Below are 17369 nucleotides of genomic sequence, written 5' to 3' on the forward strand. Positions count from 1 at the left end.
GAGGTGGGCCCACACCAGTGCAGAGCAGAGTGGGACCATGACTGGCCAGTGAGGCTGTGCCTGATGTCCCCCAGGATACAGTGGGCCCTTCTGGCTTGGGAAGAATATTTAAGAGAATGAGGACAAAGGCTTAACATCTCTTCTTTCTCCACAGTCATCTATGACAAACTGTCTCCTCTTGAGACTCTGTTTTGCTCATTAACTGTACCAAGCGCAGAGCCTCAGCTGATGATCGAGATGGTGATGTCTGACTGTGGGATTGGCCTCAAATATCCATCTTGTTTTCCTGTTCAAAGCATGTGTCAAATTATTCAACACACAACAAAAAGGGACAACTGATATAAAAAGTAAGGAAGGATGTTTCAGTAAAGGTCAGGTAAATATCTTCTCAGTGATTGTGAGAATAAAACTACACTGAGCATTTAGTCCATCACAATAGAAATGTTCTAGATACATTCTTTACGAAACATAGAGTAATAAATTTTGAAAGAATTCTCAAAATAATTTTTTACTGAAATATGATTTTTAGAGGTATCCTAATTTAAAATTTTAAAAAAGAAAATAATTATAAATTAATAATTAAAGATAAAACAAACTGGGTTTGTTTTTTTTTTTTTTTTTCTCTAGGGGGATAGGTACAACTGAATAATAACTGAAGAATAACATGCTGCACACTGAACTGGGAAACTACTGAACTGGGAAATATTCAAAAAGAGAACAAACACTATGAAAAAAGTGTGAGAAATCCAACTGTAATAATTCAAAGCTACAATTCTACATTCCTTTCAATATTGTCATGCATCTGAAGTGTTCTGAGTCGCTGTGACCATAATCAAAATGTAAATTACTTAAATTAATTAGACTATTAGGTTTAACTATAAAGCACATATTAAATGCAGTTTAGTGCACTAAATGTGATAAAAATTTTTATCATAATTTAGAAATTTTTTGTAGTCTTTAAACATTATCTTATAGCTGAAATAACATCATGGTAGTCTAGAATAATTTCTTTTATAAAATTTGGGAATACTGAATATTTTAGAGTTTTTAATCTTTGCTCCACCACACCTTCTAATATTACATTCTGAGTAACAACTGCATTATTTTGCATTGATTTGTCCTCCAGTATCACTTGAACTGACAAAGAAATCTGACAATCTTATGATTGTAGGTACATAGAAGTGAGTGTTCCATAGACATTCCTGAGACAGCCTTGCTCCAGCTCTTGGGACAGATGGACGTAGCAAATGCTGCTCAGAGGGCTGTGTCTCTTTATCAGTGCTACACTGTGTGCTCTGCAGGACTCACAGAATGAGAATTAGAATTCTAGATCTGTAGCTATCTTTGCAGAGACAGTACTTAAGGACTGTCAAACATGAAATAAATGCTTAAGGCATTTTAAAAATGAAACATTAAAATGAATAATATTTGGAGAGGAAAGTGATACTTTCAAAATTCAAATAACTTTAGAAGGAGCATGCCATCACCATGTCTAGAAAGCACTTTTTCCTTGCCTGTAAATTGTACACTTCCAGGATAACTTAGAGAAAACCCTGTCAGCATCATCCAATTAAAAAAATAATTCTTCTAATGGACAGCTTGGTAGGAGGGATCTCAGTCTTGGCTGACAGCTCAGATATTTTTTTCCTTTGGGTGGCTAAATTCTGTACACACCTGAGGCCCAAGTTAGATTAACTAATTTCAGATTAACTAATCTAATTAGATTAACTAATGTGAGCATAGAATGCTGACTTTTACATTTCCAATCTATATGTTAAATGTTTTTCTGTGGAAAAAACCCAATTTTTTTCTTGCCCTCCACAGATTTAAGTTTGAAAGTTTCTGCAAAGAATGAGATGGATTTCAAAACAAATAATAACAATGCACAACTATTGTAACATTTTATATTTCTGAAACTAAAGCTCTCTGGCAAAATAAAAGCTGGAATCTGTAAGAAACATAATCACTGAAACCCTTCTGCAGTAACAGACTATAAAAACTGGGAAATGTTTAAAGAAACAATGCATCTGAAGAAAGGAATTCTAGATATTCTGTCTATACATAGTTTGTATCAATACCTACATTTAACTATCACAGAGCACTCTAGTGTATTAGAACATTTATACCGTTGCTGATCTTATCACTATTATTATAGTATTCTGTTTATCGGCAATTTCCAAGGTAGATGGAATATATAATTTTAACTTCTTTTTTTCACAGTAAAACTCACGCCTACTCTAGTAGACTACTGGAATATTCATTCCTCTGAAACTATCAGAGCTATTGCCCACTAAAGCCAGGCAGGGATAGAGACAGGTGGGGAGAAAGGAAGGTCAGGAGGCAGATCTTTACCTTGAACAACAAAATTGACAGCCTGCCTCTCTGCTTGAGTGCGTAGCTTGTAATCCTGTGCATTGATATTGGCCAGGGGCCTTCTGCGTCCCATTATGGAAACCACGTAACCTTGCAGGATTTAAACAAAAATTATTATTATGCAAAACAGAGTGAATAAAATTAAATTTCAAAAATTCTTTTTGAAGATAATACAAATGTTTGTAATTATGCACTGCCTGATTCAATTTAATATTTTGTACTCTGAAAATAGTCAAAGCTTATTTAAACCTTCAATGCTTATTGTATTTTTGGTTTAAAAATTATTTCATTCAAGGAATTGGTACATGTTATACAAGGAAAACTTTTGTTCTTTAAGGCTGTTAAATTTTTATTGGGAATGTCTACTGATAAACCAACAAACTCTCTCTGTGGGAGATGAAACTATAAATACCTAACAGAATTAGCTATCTATTAGCAGCCGTAATTAGAGCTTTTGACACAATGAATAGTTTACTTGGGAATAGTAAAGAAAAATCAATTTGTAGAGTAATTAAATCAGTAATGAATATTTCCCAAAAATATAAAATAGGGTTTTTTGGGGAAAAAAAACCAGTTATATTTTTTTTCCATTTTCTTTATGTAGTATTTCTGTGTTGCTTTCATAGCCAAACTTCCTTAACTCTAGTGTGGTGGGATTTTTTAGTTTAAAAGAAGCATAAAAACACAGTTAAATCTTTATGTTAGGCATAATGACGTATTTTTCTAAAAAAAACCTATTTGGAGGGCAAGTGAGAGGAGTTGAGAGAGGAAAAGAAATGTGAGGATTCTCCTGTCAAAATAACGTACACAAAACTTAGCTTATCTTCAAAAATAAACTTCTATTCTTATTTTAAGAAAAATGAAAAATCATCCATGTTAAAAATACATCTTGAAAAAAAATTTTCTTTATATTTCTGATCACCTTGACTACCCATGAATTGTTGTTAGATACCACGGAAATTCAGACTGACACAGTTTCATCTCCTCTGCTGTGCAAGAGTAAGTGGTGAGGAGATCTCTTCAAACAAAAAGTTATCACCTTATAATGGACAGCACATACCCAGGCTTGTGTGCAGAGGATGAATTAATTCAGCTTTCTGTGAATTAGTGCATTTCCAGGAGCAGTGATACCAAAAGTACCAGTTTTGAAACAAGGAACAGACCTATATCGAAGTTGGGGTATTTTTTGGCAAACAAGTCTTCTCAATTTAACTAACATTTTCCATGAAGAACAGTATTTGAAGATGGGATTCTTGAAACATTGTATTCTTAGTTAAAATTAGATTTGCTGTAATATTCTTATTCCTGTGAGGTGTGACTCCTCATAACTGAGCAGCATCCCCAGACAAACGCCATCATTTGTGTAACAGTGGCAGAGAAGGTGCCTGGTGTCAGTGACTCATCTGCAAATGCCTGCCTGAATGAGGTCTTAATGTAGTCTTTTCAATATGTCAATAATTTCATAAAAAAACAACAGCACTACAGTAATATATATAATAACAAATATCTTACTGATAAAAGAATTATGTATATGCTTATCATGTCTACATGGAGTATCAGACATTCATAACTTTTAAATAATATTAGTCAGGGGGTTGCTGCTCACCTTTGAACTGCAAATAAGTTAAGAAAAATACCTTCTAATGAGCTCAATAGGTTGGAATGTTTTTTTTTTAAATCCAAGGTGGATTAACAAGAAAAATATAAAATAATATTGAACTGCTGCAGATTTCTAAAGCCTGAACAACCCAAACAGATTGCTCTTCGACCATTAGTAGTTAAAAATGGTTGATAGGCAGGAGTGTAAGGACAAGCATGCTTTGATGACTTTAGAACATTAGTCATGACATTCTTTTCTACTGTACTCATAAACCAGATTCTCTTGCAAGGAAGACTGTTTATTGAAATCCATTCACTTTTAAGAAAAGAATGCTAATTTATTTTAAATATATCATAATTATATTATAAATGTGTAATATTTTACTAGGTGTGTTATGTTTGGCTTGATTACAGCTAAAAATGGATGTTGGGTAACTTCACTTTTCTTGAGCAATTCTAATTAAAAAATAAATGCAAATGTGTGACACAATGACAGTTCATACTTCCAGCAGATTCTGTGGCCCTACAAAGTATGAAAAATGAAGGGTAGCCATTTTCATAACTAGAAGTGAATTATATGTTTCTGTCATGACACTCATCCATACAGTGATGGGTATTATACTGCAAATTTACTATTTAATTTCTAAAAAATGTCTTAGTACTGCATGCCTGAATAAGAAGCAAAATAACTCAATTTTGATAGTTCTGCTAATAAGCTTTTAAAAGACAATATTTCAAGCAGTTATGTTTTCTCTTCCCAAATTACTGCACTCCTAGGATTCACTAAATATAAATGAATATGTAGACTAAAAACAAATTTGATGCAAGAAGAGTTTGCAGCTGCTGGCTGCAGAAGCACTCAGCACACATCTGTCACTACAGCTACCACCTGAACTTCAAGAACATAAATTCTGACTGATGTAAAGAAAAAGTAAGTTTAAAAAATTGGCTGTGTAAATTGACTGAACTTCCACGGTCCAACGGCCATATACCCAATTTATTAGGCAGAAGATTCCTTGGGCTTCTTTTTCTGTTGGAGTACATTATATGTCAAAATGATGCACTGTAACTTGACATTAAGTGGGGTTCATTCTGAGAACAGATGTCTTATTCTGTTAGTATCTTCTGAGAAAAGGCAGACTGAACCAGCTCCTTTTAGGGATAAAAAAGAAAAAAAAAACCAAACCTGATTCACCAAGAAAGGATATTCCATCTATTTTTGTTGTCCTGTAACTATCTGAATTTGGGTCAAGCTGAATCTCTGTCTTTACCACTGTCACAGATTGCAGATCAGTAAACAAAACATGGTCACAGACTTTGGATTACCTTTATCTCGGCACTGTTCAATGGTTTTCTTTGTAAATTCATGTACTTTCTTGTATTTTTGCATAAAACTCTCTATAAATTGACCGGCTTGAACAGGAGTTATTCCCAAGCAGTCAGCAAGACGTTCCTTACCTGGTGGTACAGAAATTCTCACTATTATGCAATAAAGCGGAACACAAAAGCACTACATGTAATAGCACTGTTTCATGCACAGTCAGTGGAATTAGTTAACTTATCTCTATGAAAGAAGATGGATCTGATACACTAAAATCATATTGCAACAAAATAAATGTTTAACCCTGAGCTTGAATGTTTTACTGATGTTACTGGATTAAGTATATAATTAATAAGTATAAAACAAGTATCCAATTAAGACATTCCTAGTTATAATTTATATCTATAATGTGGATGAAATCTCTTTTGTTCACAGAGCAATGCTGTTGCTTTAAGTATCATTCTACTAGTTCAGTGTTGAAATCTCCAAACTTTGAAGAGCAGATAAAGATTTGAAATTAACTTCAAGCAAACACAAATATAATGAAGGTGTACAAAAGGATGGAGATATTTGATGTTGAGTTTAGCTAGAAGCTTTAGGGTTTAGCCTGAATTTAGAAAGGATGTTTGGAGGCTGAGTCCCATAGATTTCAAACAGTCTTAGGCTCCTCAATGTCAGCAGAAATTTGGGTCCAAGTTTTGAGATAAAAGGGTTGGAAAAAAAAAATGGAAAAAGGAAAAAACAGAAAAAGTGTTTCAACAGAGAGAGAAAGGAATAATAGCTTTTGGACAGGATATAGGTGCACAATATCTGTTAAGCTGGATCTAAGAGCATTTATAAGAAAAGGTGAAAAAAACCTGAAAATATTCCAGAGTGCGAAAATATAAACTAAGAGTTACAGTTTAAACCCACTTATAAATCAAACAGTTCCAGTAAAAAGAAAACATACATCAACATTAGTCATATGAAGTTTGAAAGACATATATTTCCATCAGTTGCACAGCAACAGAGAACCAGCACCGTGTCTGCAAAGAACATAAGTTGAGAGGAGACATCTCAAGGCACCAAAGGCACAGAATAGTCATTGTCACGGTAACACTGTCAAGAAAAATTGTCTAGCACTTTTAAAAGAGAGAAGATTTCAGCCACCTAAATGCCATCACTGTCAGGCTGATGTGCATTTCAGAACAATTCTTGTAGCATTTTGTTCTCAGTCACGCCAGGATCTGCACTGAGCTGCAAGAACACCAGTCTGGACAAGGTGCTAGAGAAAGAAATTCACACTGACATCCAGGATGACATTTGCTGAGCTATTATAGATCTACACTCTTTTTTTTTTGACATCTAATTAATTTGGGTTTTCTTCCTGGGTCAGCAAATGACAAATCTATCTGATAAAGCACACATTGCTAACAGCTAGGAGACTACTGTAACTTCCTTAGAGAACTGTAACATCTAAGTTTGTCCATGTTATCCATTTAAAGAACTATTAATATACAGAACAATTGCATAGAATACTAGGAAAATTAAAGCATAATATTAGCAAGGACATCTGAAAGGTGTCAGGGAAATGCAGTTCCCAGGAAGCAAAAAGAGGGGAATAAACAGCTACGTAATTGTGTCAGATCATGCTCCACAATGCAGGAGTACAGGCCATGCAAGGCAAAGCCCAGGAGTGGACTAAACCTTCTCTGAGCACTCTTCCTTGACTTATCTGTGCCAGTAGAATTACTAGCAGCAGCCTATGAGTTTCAGTGTTCTCCATTCTGGAGTATCATCTTTCAAAAATGAAAATAGCATTAGTTTTCATTTAAACACTGTGATAGCCCTCTGTGTCAGTTCAGGGCTTGAACATACTGTCATTGAATTCCTTATTTTACAGATGTTTAAGTCACCTGTGTTTCAGTTCTACAAGATGACTAAGGCAGAAACAGGTGAACTGAACTGCTCCAAACCTACTAAAAACATTTATAGAATGTCCTGAGCTGGAAGGGACCCACAAGGATCCATTCCTGGCCCTGCACAGGACACCCTAAGAGCCACACCATGTGCCTGAGAGTGTTACCTAAATACTTCTTGAACTCTTGTCAGGCTTGGGGCTGTGACCATTGCCCTGGGAAGCCTGTTCCAGTGCCCAACCACCTCTCTGGGTGAAAACTTTTTCCTAATAACCAGTCTGTCTCTTCCTTTATTATCCTTCAGAATTAAAGAAAAGACCTTGAAAACATGAATCAAGTGTAACCTAAAACTAAGAAAACAAAAAGAAAAAAAAAAATACTATTTACTACATGAAAGGTTTTTATTAACTCCTGTAAGCCTAATACAGGCAACCTCCTCAGGGAGTGTTTTTGTAGTTTTCAATCCTGAAAGAAGTACTATTCACACTCTCCAGTTGTATCAAAATGTCTTCTTAATGAAAAGTGAGCTGTCTTTTGAAGGGAGACAAAGTGTGGGTGGAATTCAGTCCATCAACTTTGTGTATCTAACAATTACTTTTTGTCAGCCCAGTTTCCATCTAAGTAGTTTAATGATACCATTTCATGTCTTAATTAGGATCTGATCACACTTCTAATGAACTGGAAACTTCTTATTATCTCTGAGGTGCTTCAACTGCCCTTGTTTGAGAGACAGGGACATAAAGCAAACAAGTAAATGGAGACACTTATATCAAACACTGCTGCACTGAAATCTTTAGTGCCTGGTTCAAAGGAAGTGAGGGAATGCCAATACTGTGCTTAAATGCAAACATGAAAGTTCTCTACAGATGAGGGGACAGACATAGGCTCCACTGAGCCCCAGAACTGAGGCATTTCTGACTACACACAGAACTACAGGGCATTCACCTGGTGGTGATTCATCTGATTACATCTGGTATCTGCCCATTCCACCCACAGTGAAGGGAAGAGATAGGAAATGTCTAGCATTTGCATGGACCAAGGGGCAGGGGTGATAATGCTGGCATTTTTTGAAATAATCTAGTGATGAAACCATTCAGGTGGGAAATTGAAGATTTGATTCCAGTCTCAATGCAGGCAGGTCTAAATTTACAGTGTAGGGTACTAGTGCTGGGCTGTTTTGATATAGATTTTAAACACAGAGGTTTCAAATGCAATACAGCTTAATGAAAAAATGGAGGTGTCGAGGTGTCTATCTATCTATCTATCTATCTATCTATCTATCTATCTATCTATCTATCTATCTATCTATCCATCCATCCATCCATCCATCCATCCTTACAGGCATGTATATAAACTACACACACCCCAAAACACAAAACAGATACTCTGGAGAGCTGAATTTGATGCATTTCTTTCCAACTGAATGCCATAAATAGAATACCCTGGTTGATTTTGCCTTTGGTTCAAGGATTCAGTGCAAAAGATGGCTTAGAAAGCACAGGCAGGAACCCAAGATGTAGCATTAAGTGTTTCTAAGTTACATAAAGTCTGCAGCCCAGGGCACTCATTTCCTAAATGATTTTTTCAAGAACTCATCCTCTGTAGAGAAAGTTAGTCAGCTGTTCACTGAAACCAATTCACAAGAGCTTCTAGGCTGATGACATACATGCATCTATCTCCCCAGAAAAGATAACTCTTAAGCATGTATGAAGCAAAAGGAGAGTTGGGCATCATTTAAGAAATAGTAGGCAGTTTTGGAAAGTATGGAGAACATCTTGACTTATCTAGGACCTGGTTAGGACTTAAGCAGAACAGGTAACAATGGATTTTTGCAAGTTTTCTGCAGTTGTGAAGAAATGGCAGTAAATATTACAACTCAAAGTAAGGGAACACTTTTACACTGTGAGGGTGAGCAAGCACTGGCACAGATTGCCCAGGGAGGATGTGGAGCCTTGAAGAGCCCTTTCTCCAGCCTTGAAGACATTGAAAATCTGGACACAGTTCTGGGCAAACAGCTCAAGGTGTCCCTGCTTGAACAGGGGGCTGGATCTGATGACCTCCAGAGGTCCCTTCCAATCCCTGCCATTCTCTGATTCTATAAATGTGTTTTAAAACAAAATTGGAGTTTTTTTACTTTCATTGCAGTTGTTCTCATCTCTGTCTATATACTGAGAGGATACAAAAGTCCACTCAAAATCAGATACATGCTTCAGTTTTATCAGCAGTAAATAAATACAAAATCAGATAATCTTTGTATATGGCAATGTAACTACATTAATTTCATCATTTTTATACTGAGTAGATAATTTAATAATCCTGGATAAAAATATAAATGTAATCCTTTGACAAACTTTTACTCACCTTTAGAAATTCAGTCTACTTATATAAATCATGAATAAAGTATAAATTTATAGTAGCTGGGTTTTTTTTCTAAAAATGCCTACCTGCTCCATAAACCACTGAGTAAACTATACGCTTGGCTTGCTCTCTATCAGCATGTTTCACTTGTTCACTTGGAATCCCTTTCCTAAACAAACAAACAAAAATCACACATTTTCAATTAAAACTAAGGTGTTATCCCCACAGAAAAATTATTTAAAGTCAATAATAATTTAATAACTACAAAATTGTAAGATATGAATAGACGCACTTAAGGGATTTTGTTGTCAACCAGGAATGCACAACTTCTTTAAAAAAATTTTCATAGAGATAGTCCATAGTAAATTAAATTCTTCATTTTAATTTTAATATTCTCCTTTCCTTTTCAATTAAATTCTTGGTTAGGAAAAATCCTACTACTATATTTCTAGTTCTTCAGATTGAGGAGGATTTAATAGTGGTTCATGAGAAATATTAATTATTTCCAGCAACAGCACTTCTTCAAGATGTGAGGGTCTAGAGACTCAAAGCGTAAGTCTCACCTAAAGCTTGTTTAAATAAGATTATTATCAGGGCATCACTAACAGAAATATCTGGCCTTCTTTCAAGAAATGACTGATCAAAGCAAGCACTGCTTGCTCCATATGCCCTACAAAGCTCCACAATAGCAAGGCTCCATAAAACGGCAGCAGTGGCCGATTCTGAACTCAAAAGTGCATCCAGATTACTCCCAACCAAGTGTCCTCCTTCACAGCTCCCATTCTCTCAGCAACTGACATAAAACAGTCCTACAAAAATGCTAATGGATTTAGCAATGTGAAAAATGAAAAGCTATGACTCTGCAATCATCAAGTATGTGCCACCTATAGTTTTCCTTATCAAAATGTACCTTCCGAAAGAACACTGACTATTAACAGCTGAAAGCACTGAAGAATACTGATCATTTGGTTTAAATGGAAGGGTGTTGAGGGAAACCATATACTCATTCCCTGAAAACAAATACCGACGAAAAAAGTATTTGAAACATGGAGATTAACTGCTATCAGAGATACTTGATTATATCTGCACCATTTGGGAAATAGTCTCTCCATGGGACTGTAATTTTTTTTCATAAATCTGCAGTTTTAAAAGCGAAGTTTTCTATGGTTTGCTATGAAAGTTTCTTTGTCATAAAAGATGCTTTGTTGCAAAGGTTTTAGCTGAGGAGCTTTGAGAAAATGGTGTATTTCTCTGTATTTTTTTCAGGGAACGTCTTTCACCACTACTAAGATATTCAACGTCCTAGAAAATCAGCATAGCTACCAATTTTTGCTTGCTTACCTCATACACTGATTTCAGCCAAGCCTATGCTCAGTGCTGATATAGTTAGGCATTCTGAATGATAAACAGCAGACCCTGAATGAAATCAGATTTAAGCAAGTCTTTATGGCAGTATAGATTTTTTGAAGAGGAAAAATAAAACTGAATATAATTTCTAGTCTTCACTGGACAAAAAGTCTTTGGTTTTGCAGAAGTTCACATTGTTCCTTTGAATACCACTAACTGCTCAAAGATGAAACAAAACTTCACTGCTCAGTTTAGTTGAGAAACAAGAATAATTTAATAGTGTTTCCACCTATAATGAAGACTGTTCCCACTTAATCATTCTGCTAGTTTGAGACACTTATAATTTACTTTCTTAGCTGTGGCAGGTCAAAAGTTCATGCATCTTTTGAATACAGTAGATTGAGGTTCCTAGTTGTACCTGAATATAAGGACAAAATGCCAATAGGAGTTAATAAGTGCAGAATTAGGAAACTTGACATCATTAAGGATTTCCTGAAACAATCTCCAGCAGAAAGACCGCAGGAATTTCCTGAAGAATCTGGCAGAGAACTATACAGACACTTGAGAAAGAGTTGATCCCAAGGGAAAACAGAATCTGCTAAGAGAGCACATATCATCTGAGGAGCTTTCTGACATGCAAAACTAAGACTGGGGAATGCTGAAACTGGGGAAACCCTAGGAAATGTAATACTGCTTTCCTAATACTGCATAATTTGAATTAGAGGATTGGACAAGGCAAGAAATGGGAGAACAGCAGCAGAATTTACTTGCAGATTTACTGAAGTCAGAGGCTAGAGACCACTGAGAGGCAGTGGGTACATCAGCTGCTCACTGCTCTGGAAAAGAAGGGCTACAAGAGAAAGGAGACAGTGGGTAAGAATCATGGTGACCTGTAAGAGGAACATACATATTTATCAGACCATGGTTCTCAGGGAGACACAAGGTGAGACTTGCTGGGAGAGACTTGTGGTTCTAGAGAAGTTTTAGCAGTGAAAGAAGACACTAGAACTGGATTGTCTGCTGGTTATTTGATTTTGCGGGTTTGATTATGATTTTGTATTATCCAAGCTTCAGCTTGGAGGACTGACTGGAAAAAACAGAAATTGTCTTATTGCTAGAATCATGACTGGCAGTCAACAAGCACAATATGTTGCCTAACAGTTATTTGTTCAGATGCACGTGCATCATGTACATGTAATCATGGCAATTCAACAGTCACTTCACATTTCCTGGTCTGGGGCTGGTCATGAAACACACAGAAAAAATTAAAATTTCAGAGCTTTAGCTCAAATATTTCTTTCAATATAATGTTATAACCAAAATGGTCAGTCAACACCTCTGAGTGTCTCAGTGGGAAATGTGAGCACTAGACAGAGAGGCATTACATCTACCACTCTGAGTATTTGCAAATTTATGTACCACGGAAAAGAATATGTAATTATACGGTATGAAATTGCTACATAAACCAAAACTGCTTGAGCAAACAGAAGTCATTAATTGCAACTATTCTTTTTCTTTCCTAATAAATACTTTTTTTCTCTTTGTATTGACAGTGATTGGCTTCTACTAGAGTTTTTGATTCCTTCTATAATAAAGAGAGGCATTCCTGCGGTTTGAGGTGAAGGGTGTTTATTCATTTGAATAATAAAATTAAAGAGGAGGTGTGCAGTTACTCAGAACCGCAGCAGCCATGTTAGAAATCCCCAGTGGGCTTTCTGCTTTATCCTGTTTCATTTGCAAACTAGTTTACATTTGTGATAATTGATTAGTGTTAATGGGTACTGTGAGAAACCATTTCAAGATAAAACCTATATTTTACCTTTGGACTCATCATAGAACACCATGATATTGATAAAAAGATATTGTTATCTGCATACTAGCATAAGGAATTTTTAGCAAGCCGTCCAGTGCATGAAAATACTCAGTGCTGAAGAGCGGTAGGATATAATATAGAACTTTAGTGGAAATGCATTTTTTTGAACAAATGCGAATCTGAAAAAGGTGAATGGACATAAAGTGGTCTTAGCTGCTGGGCAGTGACACTGAGGCTGTGACTCCAGCTCACCCAGCACTGTCTGTACCGCTGGAGTAAGAAGAAGACTGTTAATGCAATGTTATAGAAATTGATGCAGGAAAAAAGCTCAGGAGGAAAAAGAATTTGCTGCAGAATTTTTGGTGGAAACAGCAAGATTCCTGAAGTCCTGCAGGAAATAAATACGCAGTTACTAGTTCTAGCATGAAACATATTTTCCCATTTTATTACTTCCTTCTCATTACTCTCTCAAATATGCTGGGAAAAGTTCAAGTTCATAATCAGTATTTCCCCCATCTTCAAATCTCCAAATGTGCAGTATTTCACCTCCTACATTCCTGTATACTTGCCTACATACTTGTCTCAGGCAATTTCCACATCTCTGATTTGTTTGTCCTTTACTTTGTTTAGCACTGATTTGCAAGTACTTTGCCTTACAGTACTTTATTTGATAGACATCTCAAAGGTAGAATAAAAAACAGCCCTCAGTGCTGGAAGACATGTTCAAGTTGGCAAATCTCAGTGTCCTGGGAAGGAGTTAGCAGAGCTAAACAATCTTGGAAAGGTCTGTGAGGGCAGCAAACTACTTGCAGCCAAAAATTGCAGAAAATCTAACAAACACAGTGAGAGTAGAGATACACAAATTCTTTAAAAAATGGCTCTACCAAGAACGGAGCTGTGTGCCTAATAGGGAATAGCCACCTAATTCCGAGAGTAAAAAACAAGGAGAAAAAATTTTCTAGCAAACAGTGAAGAAGGATAACATGAAATTATGATTATGAAACAAAGTGCAGATATGAAACAAAAGGAATATATAATTTTTTACTTCTTCAGAGAAAATACTTTGAATATTATCAAAATTTTCCAAGATTCACTATACATTTCCATTTATTCATGGGGTCTAATGGACATCTCAAAGCCTTTCTACTTAATTGTCTTAAGTCTTTAACACATATGAGCACCTAGTTTCTTTATACCCAAGAAAAATATAGCAATCATATCTGCAATTTTAACAAAATTTAACTGTAAACTGGAATAACAATTAATACAGAGTACACATCTCAACGGATTAATTTTTACCTGTACAGAATACTAAAAAAAAACTAACATGAATTTCAGTATACAGAAATGAGCTCACACAAAACAAACACATTAAAAAAAATAAGATTAAAGAAGCCACAAGGCATAACATATGAGTAATGGCAAAATAAAACCTTGAGAACAGGTAGAAATAGGAGGAAATCAGTCTTAAAAGAATGCGATAAGACATTCCAGAATTTCTGGGAAATGTTGTGTGGTGACGGAAGTCAACTGTTTATGCACAGGAAAAGGCAGAACAAACTCCTCAAACACAATATCTGGCAGGCATGTGTTGCTTTGATCTGCATTACACTCCAGCCAAACTAAGCTCAGTCATAATAGCCATAAACCCTTGGCTGTTCTCTTGCATCTGCCAATTAATCCAAGTCCAAGCTGTGAATTGTTGATGTGGGAAATGAGATGGAGCGGCATTAAATTCATTTTATGTGCGGTCATTGATGTCCAATAAATGAATGAATGTATGAGTGAATACACATTTGCTCATCTGTCAGCTCTTACAGCTTTTTTTATTTTCATCAGTGAACTATATAAATCTCATTTTCAATCACCTGTTGCTTTTTAGTAACAGATGAGGGTTTTATATTCTGTAAGTTTATACCTCGAACTTTGTGTTGGGATATGAAACAGGTATAGACAATTTATGTAATCAGTAAGATTAGAAAAGCCCAGTTTTACAGCAGCATCACTATTGGGTAAATCATGTAGGAGGTAAATTCTGAAAGTTCACTTTTTCAGTGTAGCAGATCTTATATTTGAGGCAAGCAGAATGTCTATAACAATGCATGTGAGTATCCAAGACATACAAAAAAAAAACCTGGCTACCTGTAACTCAGTTAACTCACTGCTAATGTAATGAGCAAAAATAAACAATTTTTTTGAAAGCTGCTATTCCATGACTCACAGAAAATGCTGACATGGCTCAGGCATACTTTGTCCCAGACATTTGTAAGGTATTATGCAGGAGAGAACTTGGAATTACTTTTGCCTGGCTAACTTCTGTTACAAAATAGAGAAAAGGAAGATGTTGGGAAACAGTTTCCCTGAAAACACTGTCATATCAAAATATATGACTACTTTTGTCTTTTATCAATCAAGAGCCAGATATAAGATACATACAATTAGCCTATCTTTTTTTCATATAGAAATGTAAAATGTATGATGTCTATGCTTTCTATAACTATGAGACATTTACACAACTATGTTCAAAGCAAAACGTAATGAGATTATCTTTCACATAAGACAGCACATGGAGACAGCAGGATGAAAATGAAAATAGAAAAATGAAATTTTTCTAGACTGCCCAGTAGAATGGAAATACAGTTAAGACACTTTCCTGAAAATAGGAAGAAAACCTCTCCACAGATAAGCTGTGGACTCCAAATTTCTGCAGGTGTTCACAGCCAGGCTGGATGGGCTCTGAGTAACCTGGCCCAGTCAAGATGTCCCCTCCCCATGGTAGGGAGTTGGAACTCCCATAATCTTTAAGGTCCATTCTAACACAAACCATTGTAGGATTCTAGGATTCTATGAAAAAAAAATCTACAAAAACTAAAATGCAGACTAACATCTTGCCAGAAGGGAAACAGCAAGTCAAAAGTCTTTCTGATGTAACCTAAGTATATATTAGTTTTTTGTTGTATTTTTTTAATCTATGTCACCTCTAAACACTTCTCATGTCTGATTCAGAGGTTATGTCAAATGACTGTATTTGCAAATTTATCATGACCTGGTTTGTGTGAGATAAAAGGTTACAGAATAACACAAAGAAACTTTTCACACCATAGGACACCAGACCACATCTTTTCCTCCTTACCTGAAGGGCAATACATAGCATTACATATATATGTACATACATATGTATATACATAGACACCCTGGCATTAGGAGAAGCAGAGCTGGCTTCCAGTAGCCTGCACATGCTAGAGGAACTCTGGCATGAATCTCCCACATAAATATCTGGGTCATGTACTTAAACTCAGAGGAGAGAGAGTCACAACATATGATTCAGGAGTTTAACATTGTGTTTTATTTAGTTAAGAGGTTTTTTTCAAAGTTTTTATTTGTGCTCAACATATTCGAATGAAAGACAACAGCTGTCAGCTTGATGCCATTCTTCCCAGACTACAGCCAACTCTAAAACATTTTTGTCATTGTGTCTCTATTCCCTTTGGGTATGCCACCCTACCAAATGTGGTTTAATTTATTTTATATCTATTTAGCACCAGGAAGATCTTTATAACTCCTATAAAACACTTGCAAAAATCCAGAAGCACTTTAGTATTTTAAAACTTCTTCCAGTAGTTAATCATAAAATAATTTATTTTGTCTGAGTAGCCTCTATAATCCACTGCATGAAGATTTATTTCATTAGTCCTCAACCTCCTTTTAAAAAGCATGGTATCTAACTTTCATGCATTTTAAAGAAGACATGTCTTTGCAGTTTTCTATGAGGGTCAAAAGTCTTCTGTTGTTACATTTTAAAGTAGCAGGGAACCAGATAAAGCAATTGCAACAAGGTTATGTCATAAATTATAGCTATCATCAGGAACAATTTGCTGAGATAAATTTGGGATTGAAGTGATCCATTATCTTTATTAAGATATTTACTGGCATGTTGCTGTTTCAGGTATGAGATACTGAAGAGATTAATTAGATGGCACTTATTTTTCAGTGCTCTTCATTAGAAAAAGGCCACTTAGAGGATTTTTCTGTAAAAATGCACAATTCTGGACATACGGCAGCTGGAACAGAAAGTCCCTGACATTGACATAGGCTCTTGAAAGAGCACACCTTACTCTTCACCTTGCCTCTCCTTCACCCCTATAGGAAAAAAAAAAAAGGGCTTTCACCACACATATCCATAGACATTTCTGAGTCACAAGGGCAGTCTTATTTCAGGGTCTCTGGGTCTATGAGTACAGAAGAGAAGGAAGTCAGGGTAACTAACTCCCCATGTCAGGTGCCAGTGTGAGCATCAACAGTGATGGGCACCATCACAGAAAGAACTAATAATGGTTAATGGATTAAGGGCCCTACGCAAACTGGGATGACATAAAATTTCCCAGAGGCCATTTGTATAAAACAACAGGGATCAAATGCAAATTAATGCCCTTGGAGTTCTTTCTTTACTTATCACAAATACTTTCAAAGCTTTTCTTCAAGCAGCTTCAAATAGTTAAGACAGAACAGCAGTCCATTTGGGAGACGACACAGGCAGCTGCAGCAGAGCATCAAATAATTACACATCTTGGACCTGTCAAAACTCTCAAAGAAATAGAGGGACCTTCAGAGCAGCCTTTAGATAAATACCAGGAAAGTGAAAAAGAAAGAACAGAGTTCT

General features: G+C 35.8%; 1 protein-coding gene across 1 annotated transcript in view; it reads right to left on the reverse strand.

Moving 5' to 3' along the window:
• The window catches only part of POLN (DNA polymerase nu), an 82409-nt gene that overhangs the window by 26159 nt on the left and 38881 nt on the right, over positions 1-17369 (reverse strand). The window contains exons 16-18 of the mRNA XM_005517891.3: positions 9636-9718; positions 5299-5430; positions 2353-2463 (exon numbers count right to left, since the gene is read on the reverse strand). Of these exons, the coding sequence (XP_005517948.2) occupies positions 2353-2463; positions 5299-5430; positions 9636-9718 (326 nt within the window). The remainder of the gene's footprint in view (positions 1-2352; positions 2464-5298; positions 5431-9635; positions 9719-17369) is intronic.

This window comes from Pseudopodoces humilis, chromosome 6 (genome assembly GCF_049639895.1).
Source record: "Pseudopodoces humilis isolate 2021_Gansu_Grassland_sample_001 chromosome 6, ASM4963989v1, whole genome shotgun sequence".
NCBI classification, from domain to species: domain Eukaryota; kingdom Metazoa; phylum Chordata; class Aves; order Passeriformes; family Paridae; genus Pseudopodoces; species Pseudopodoces humilis.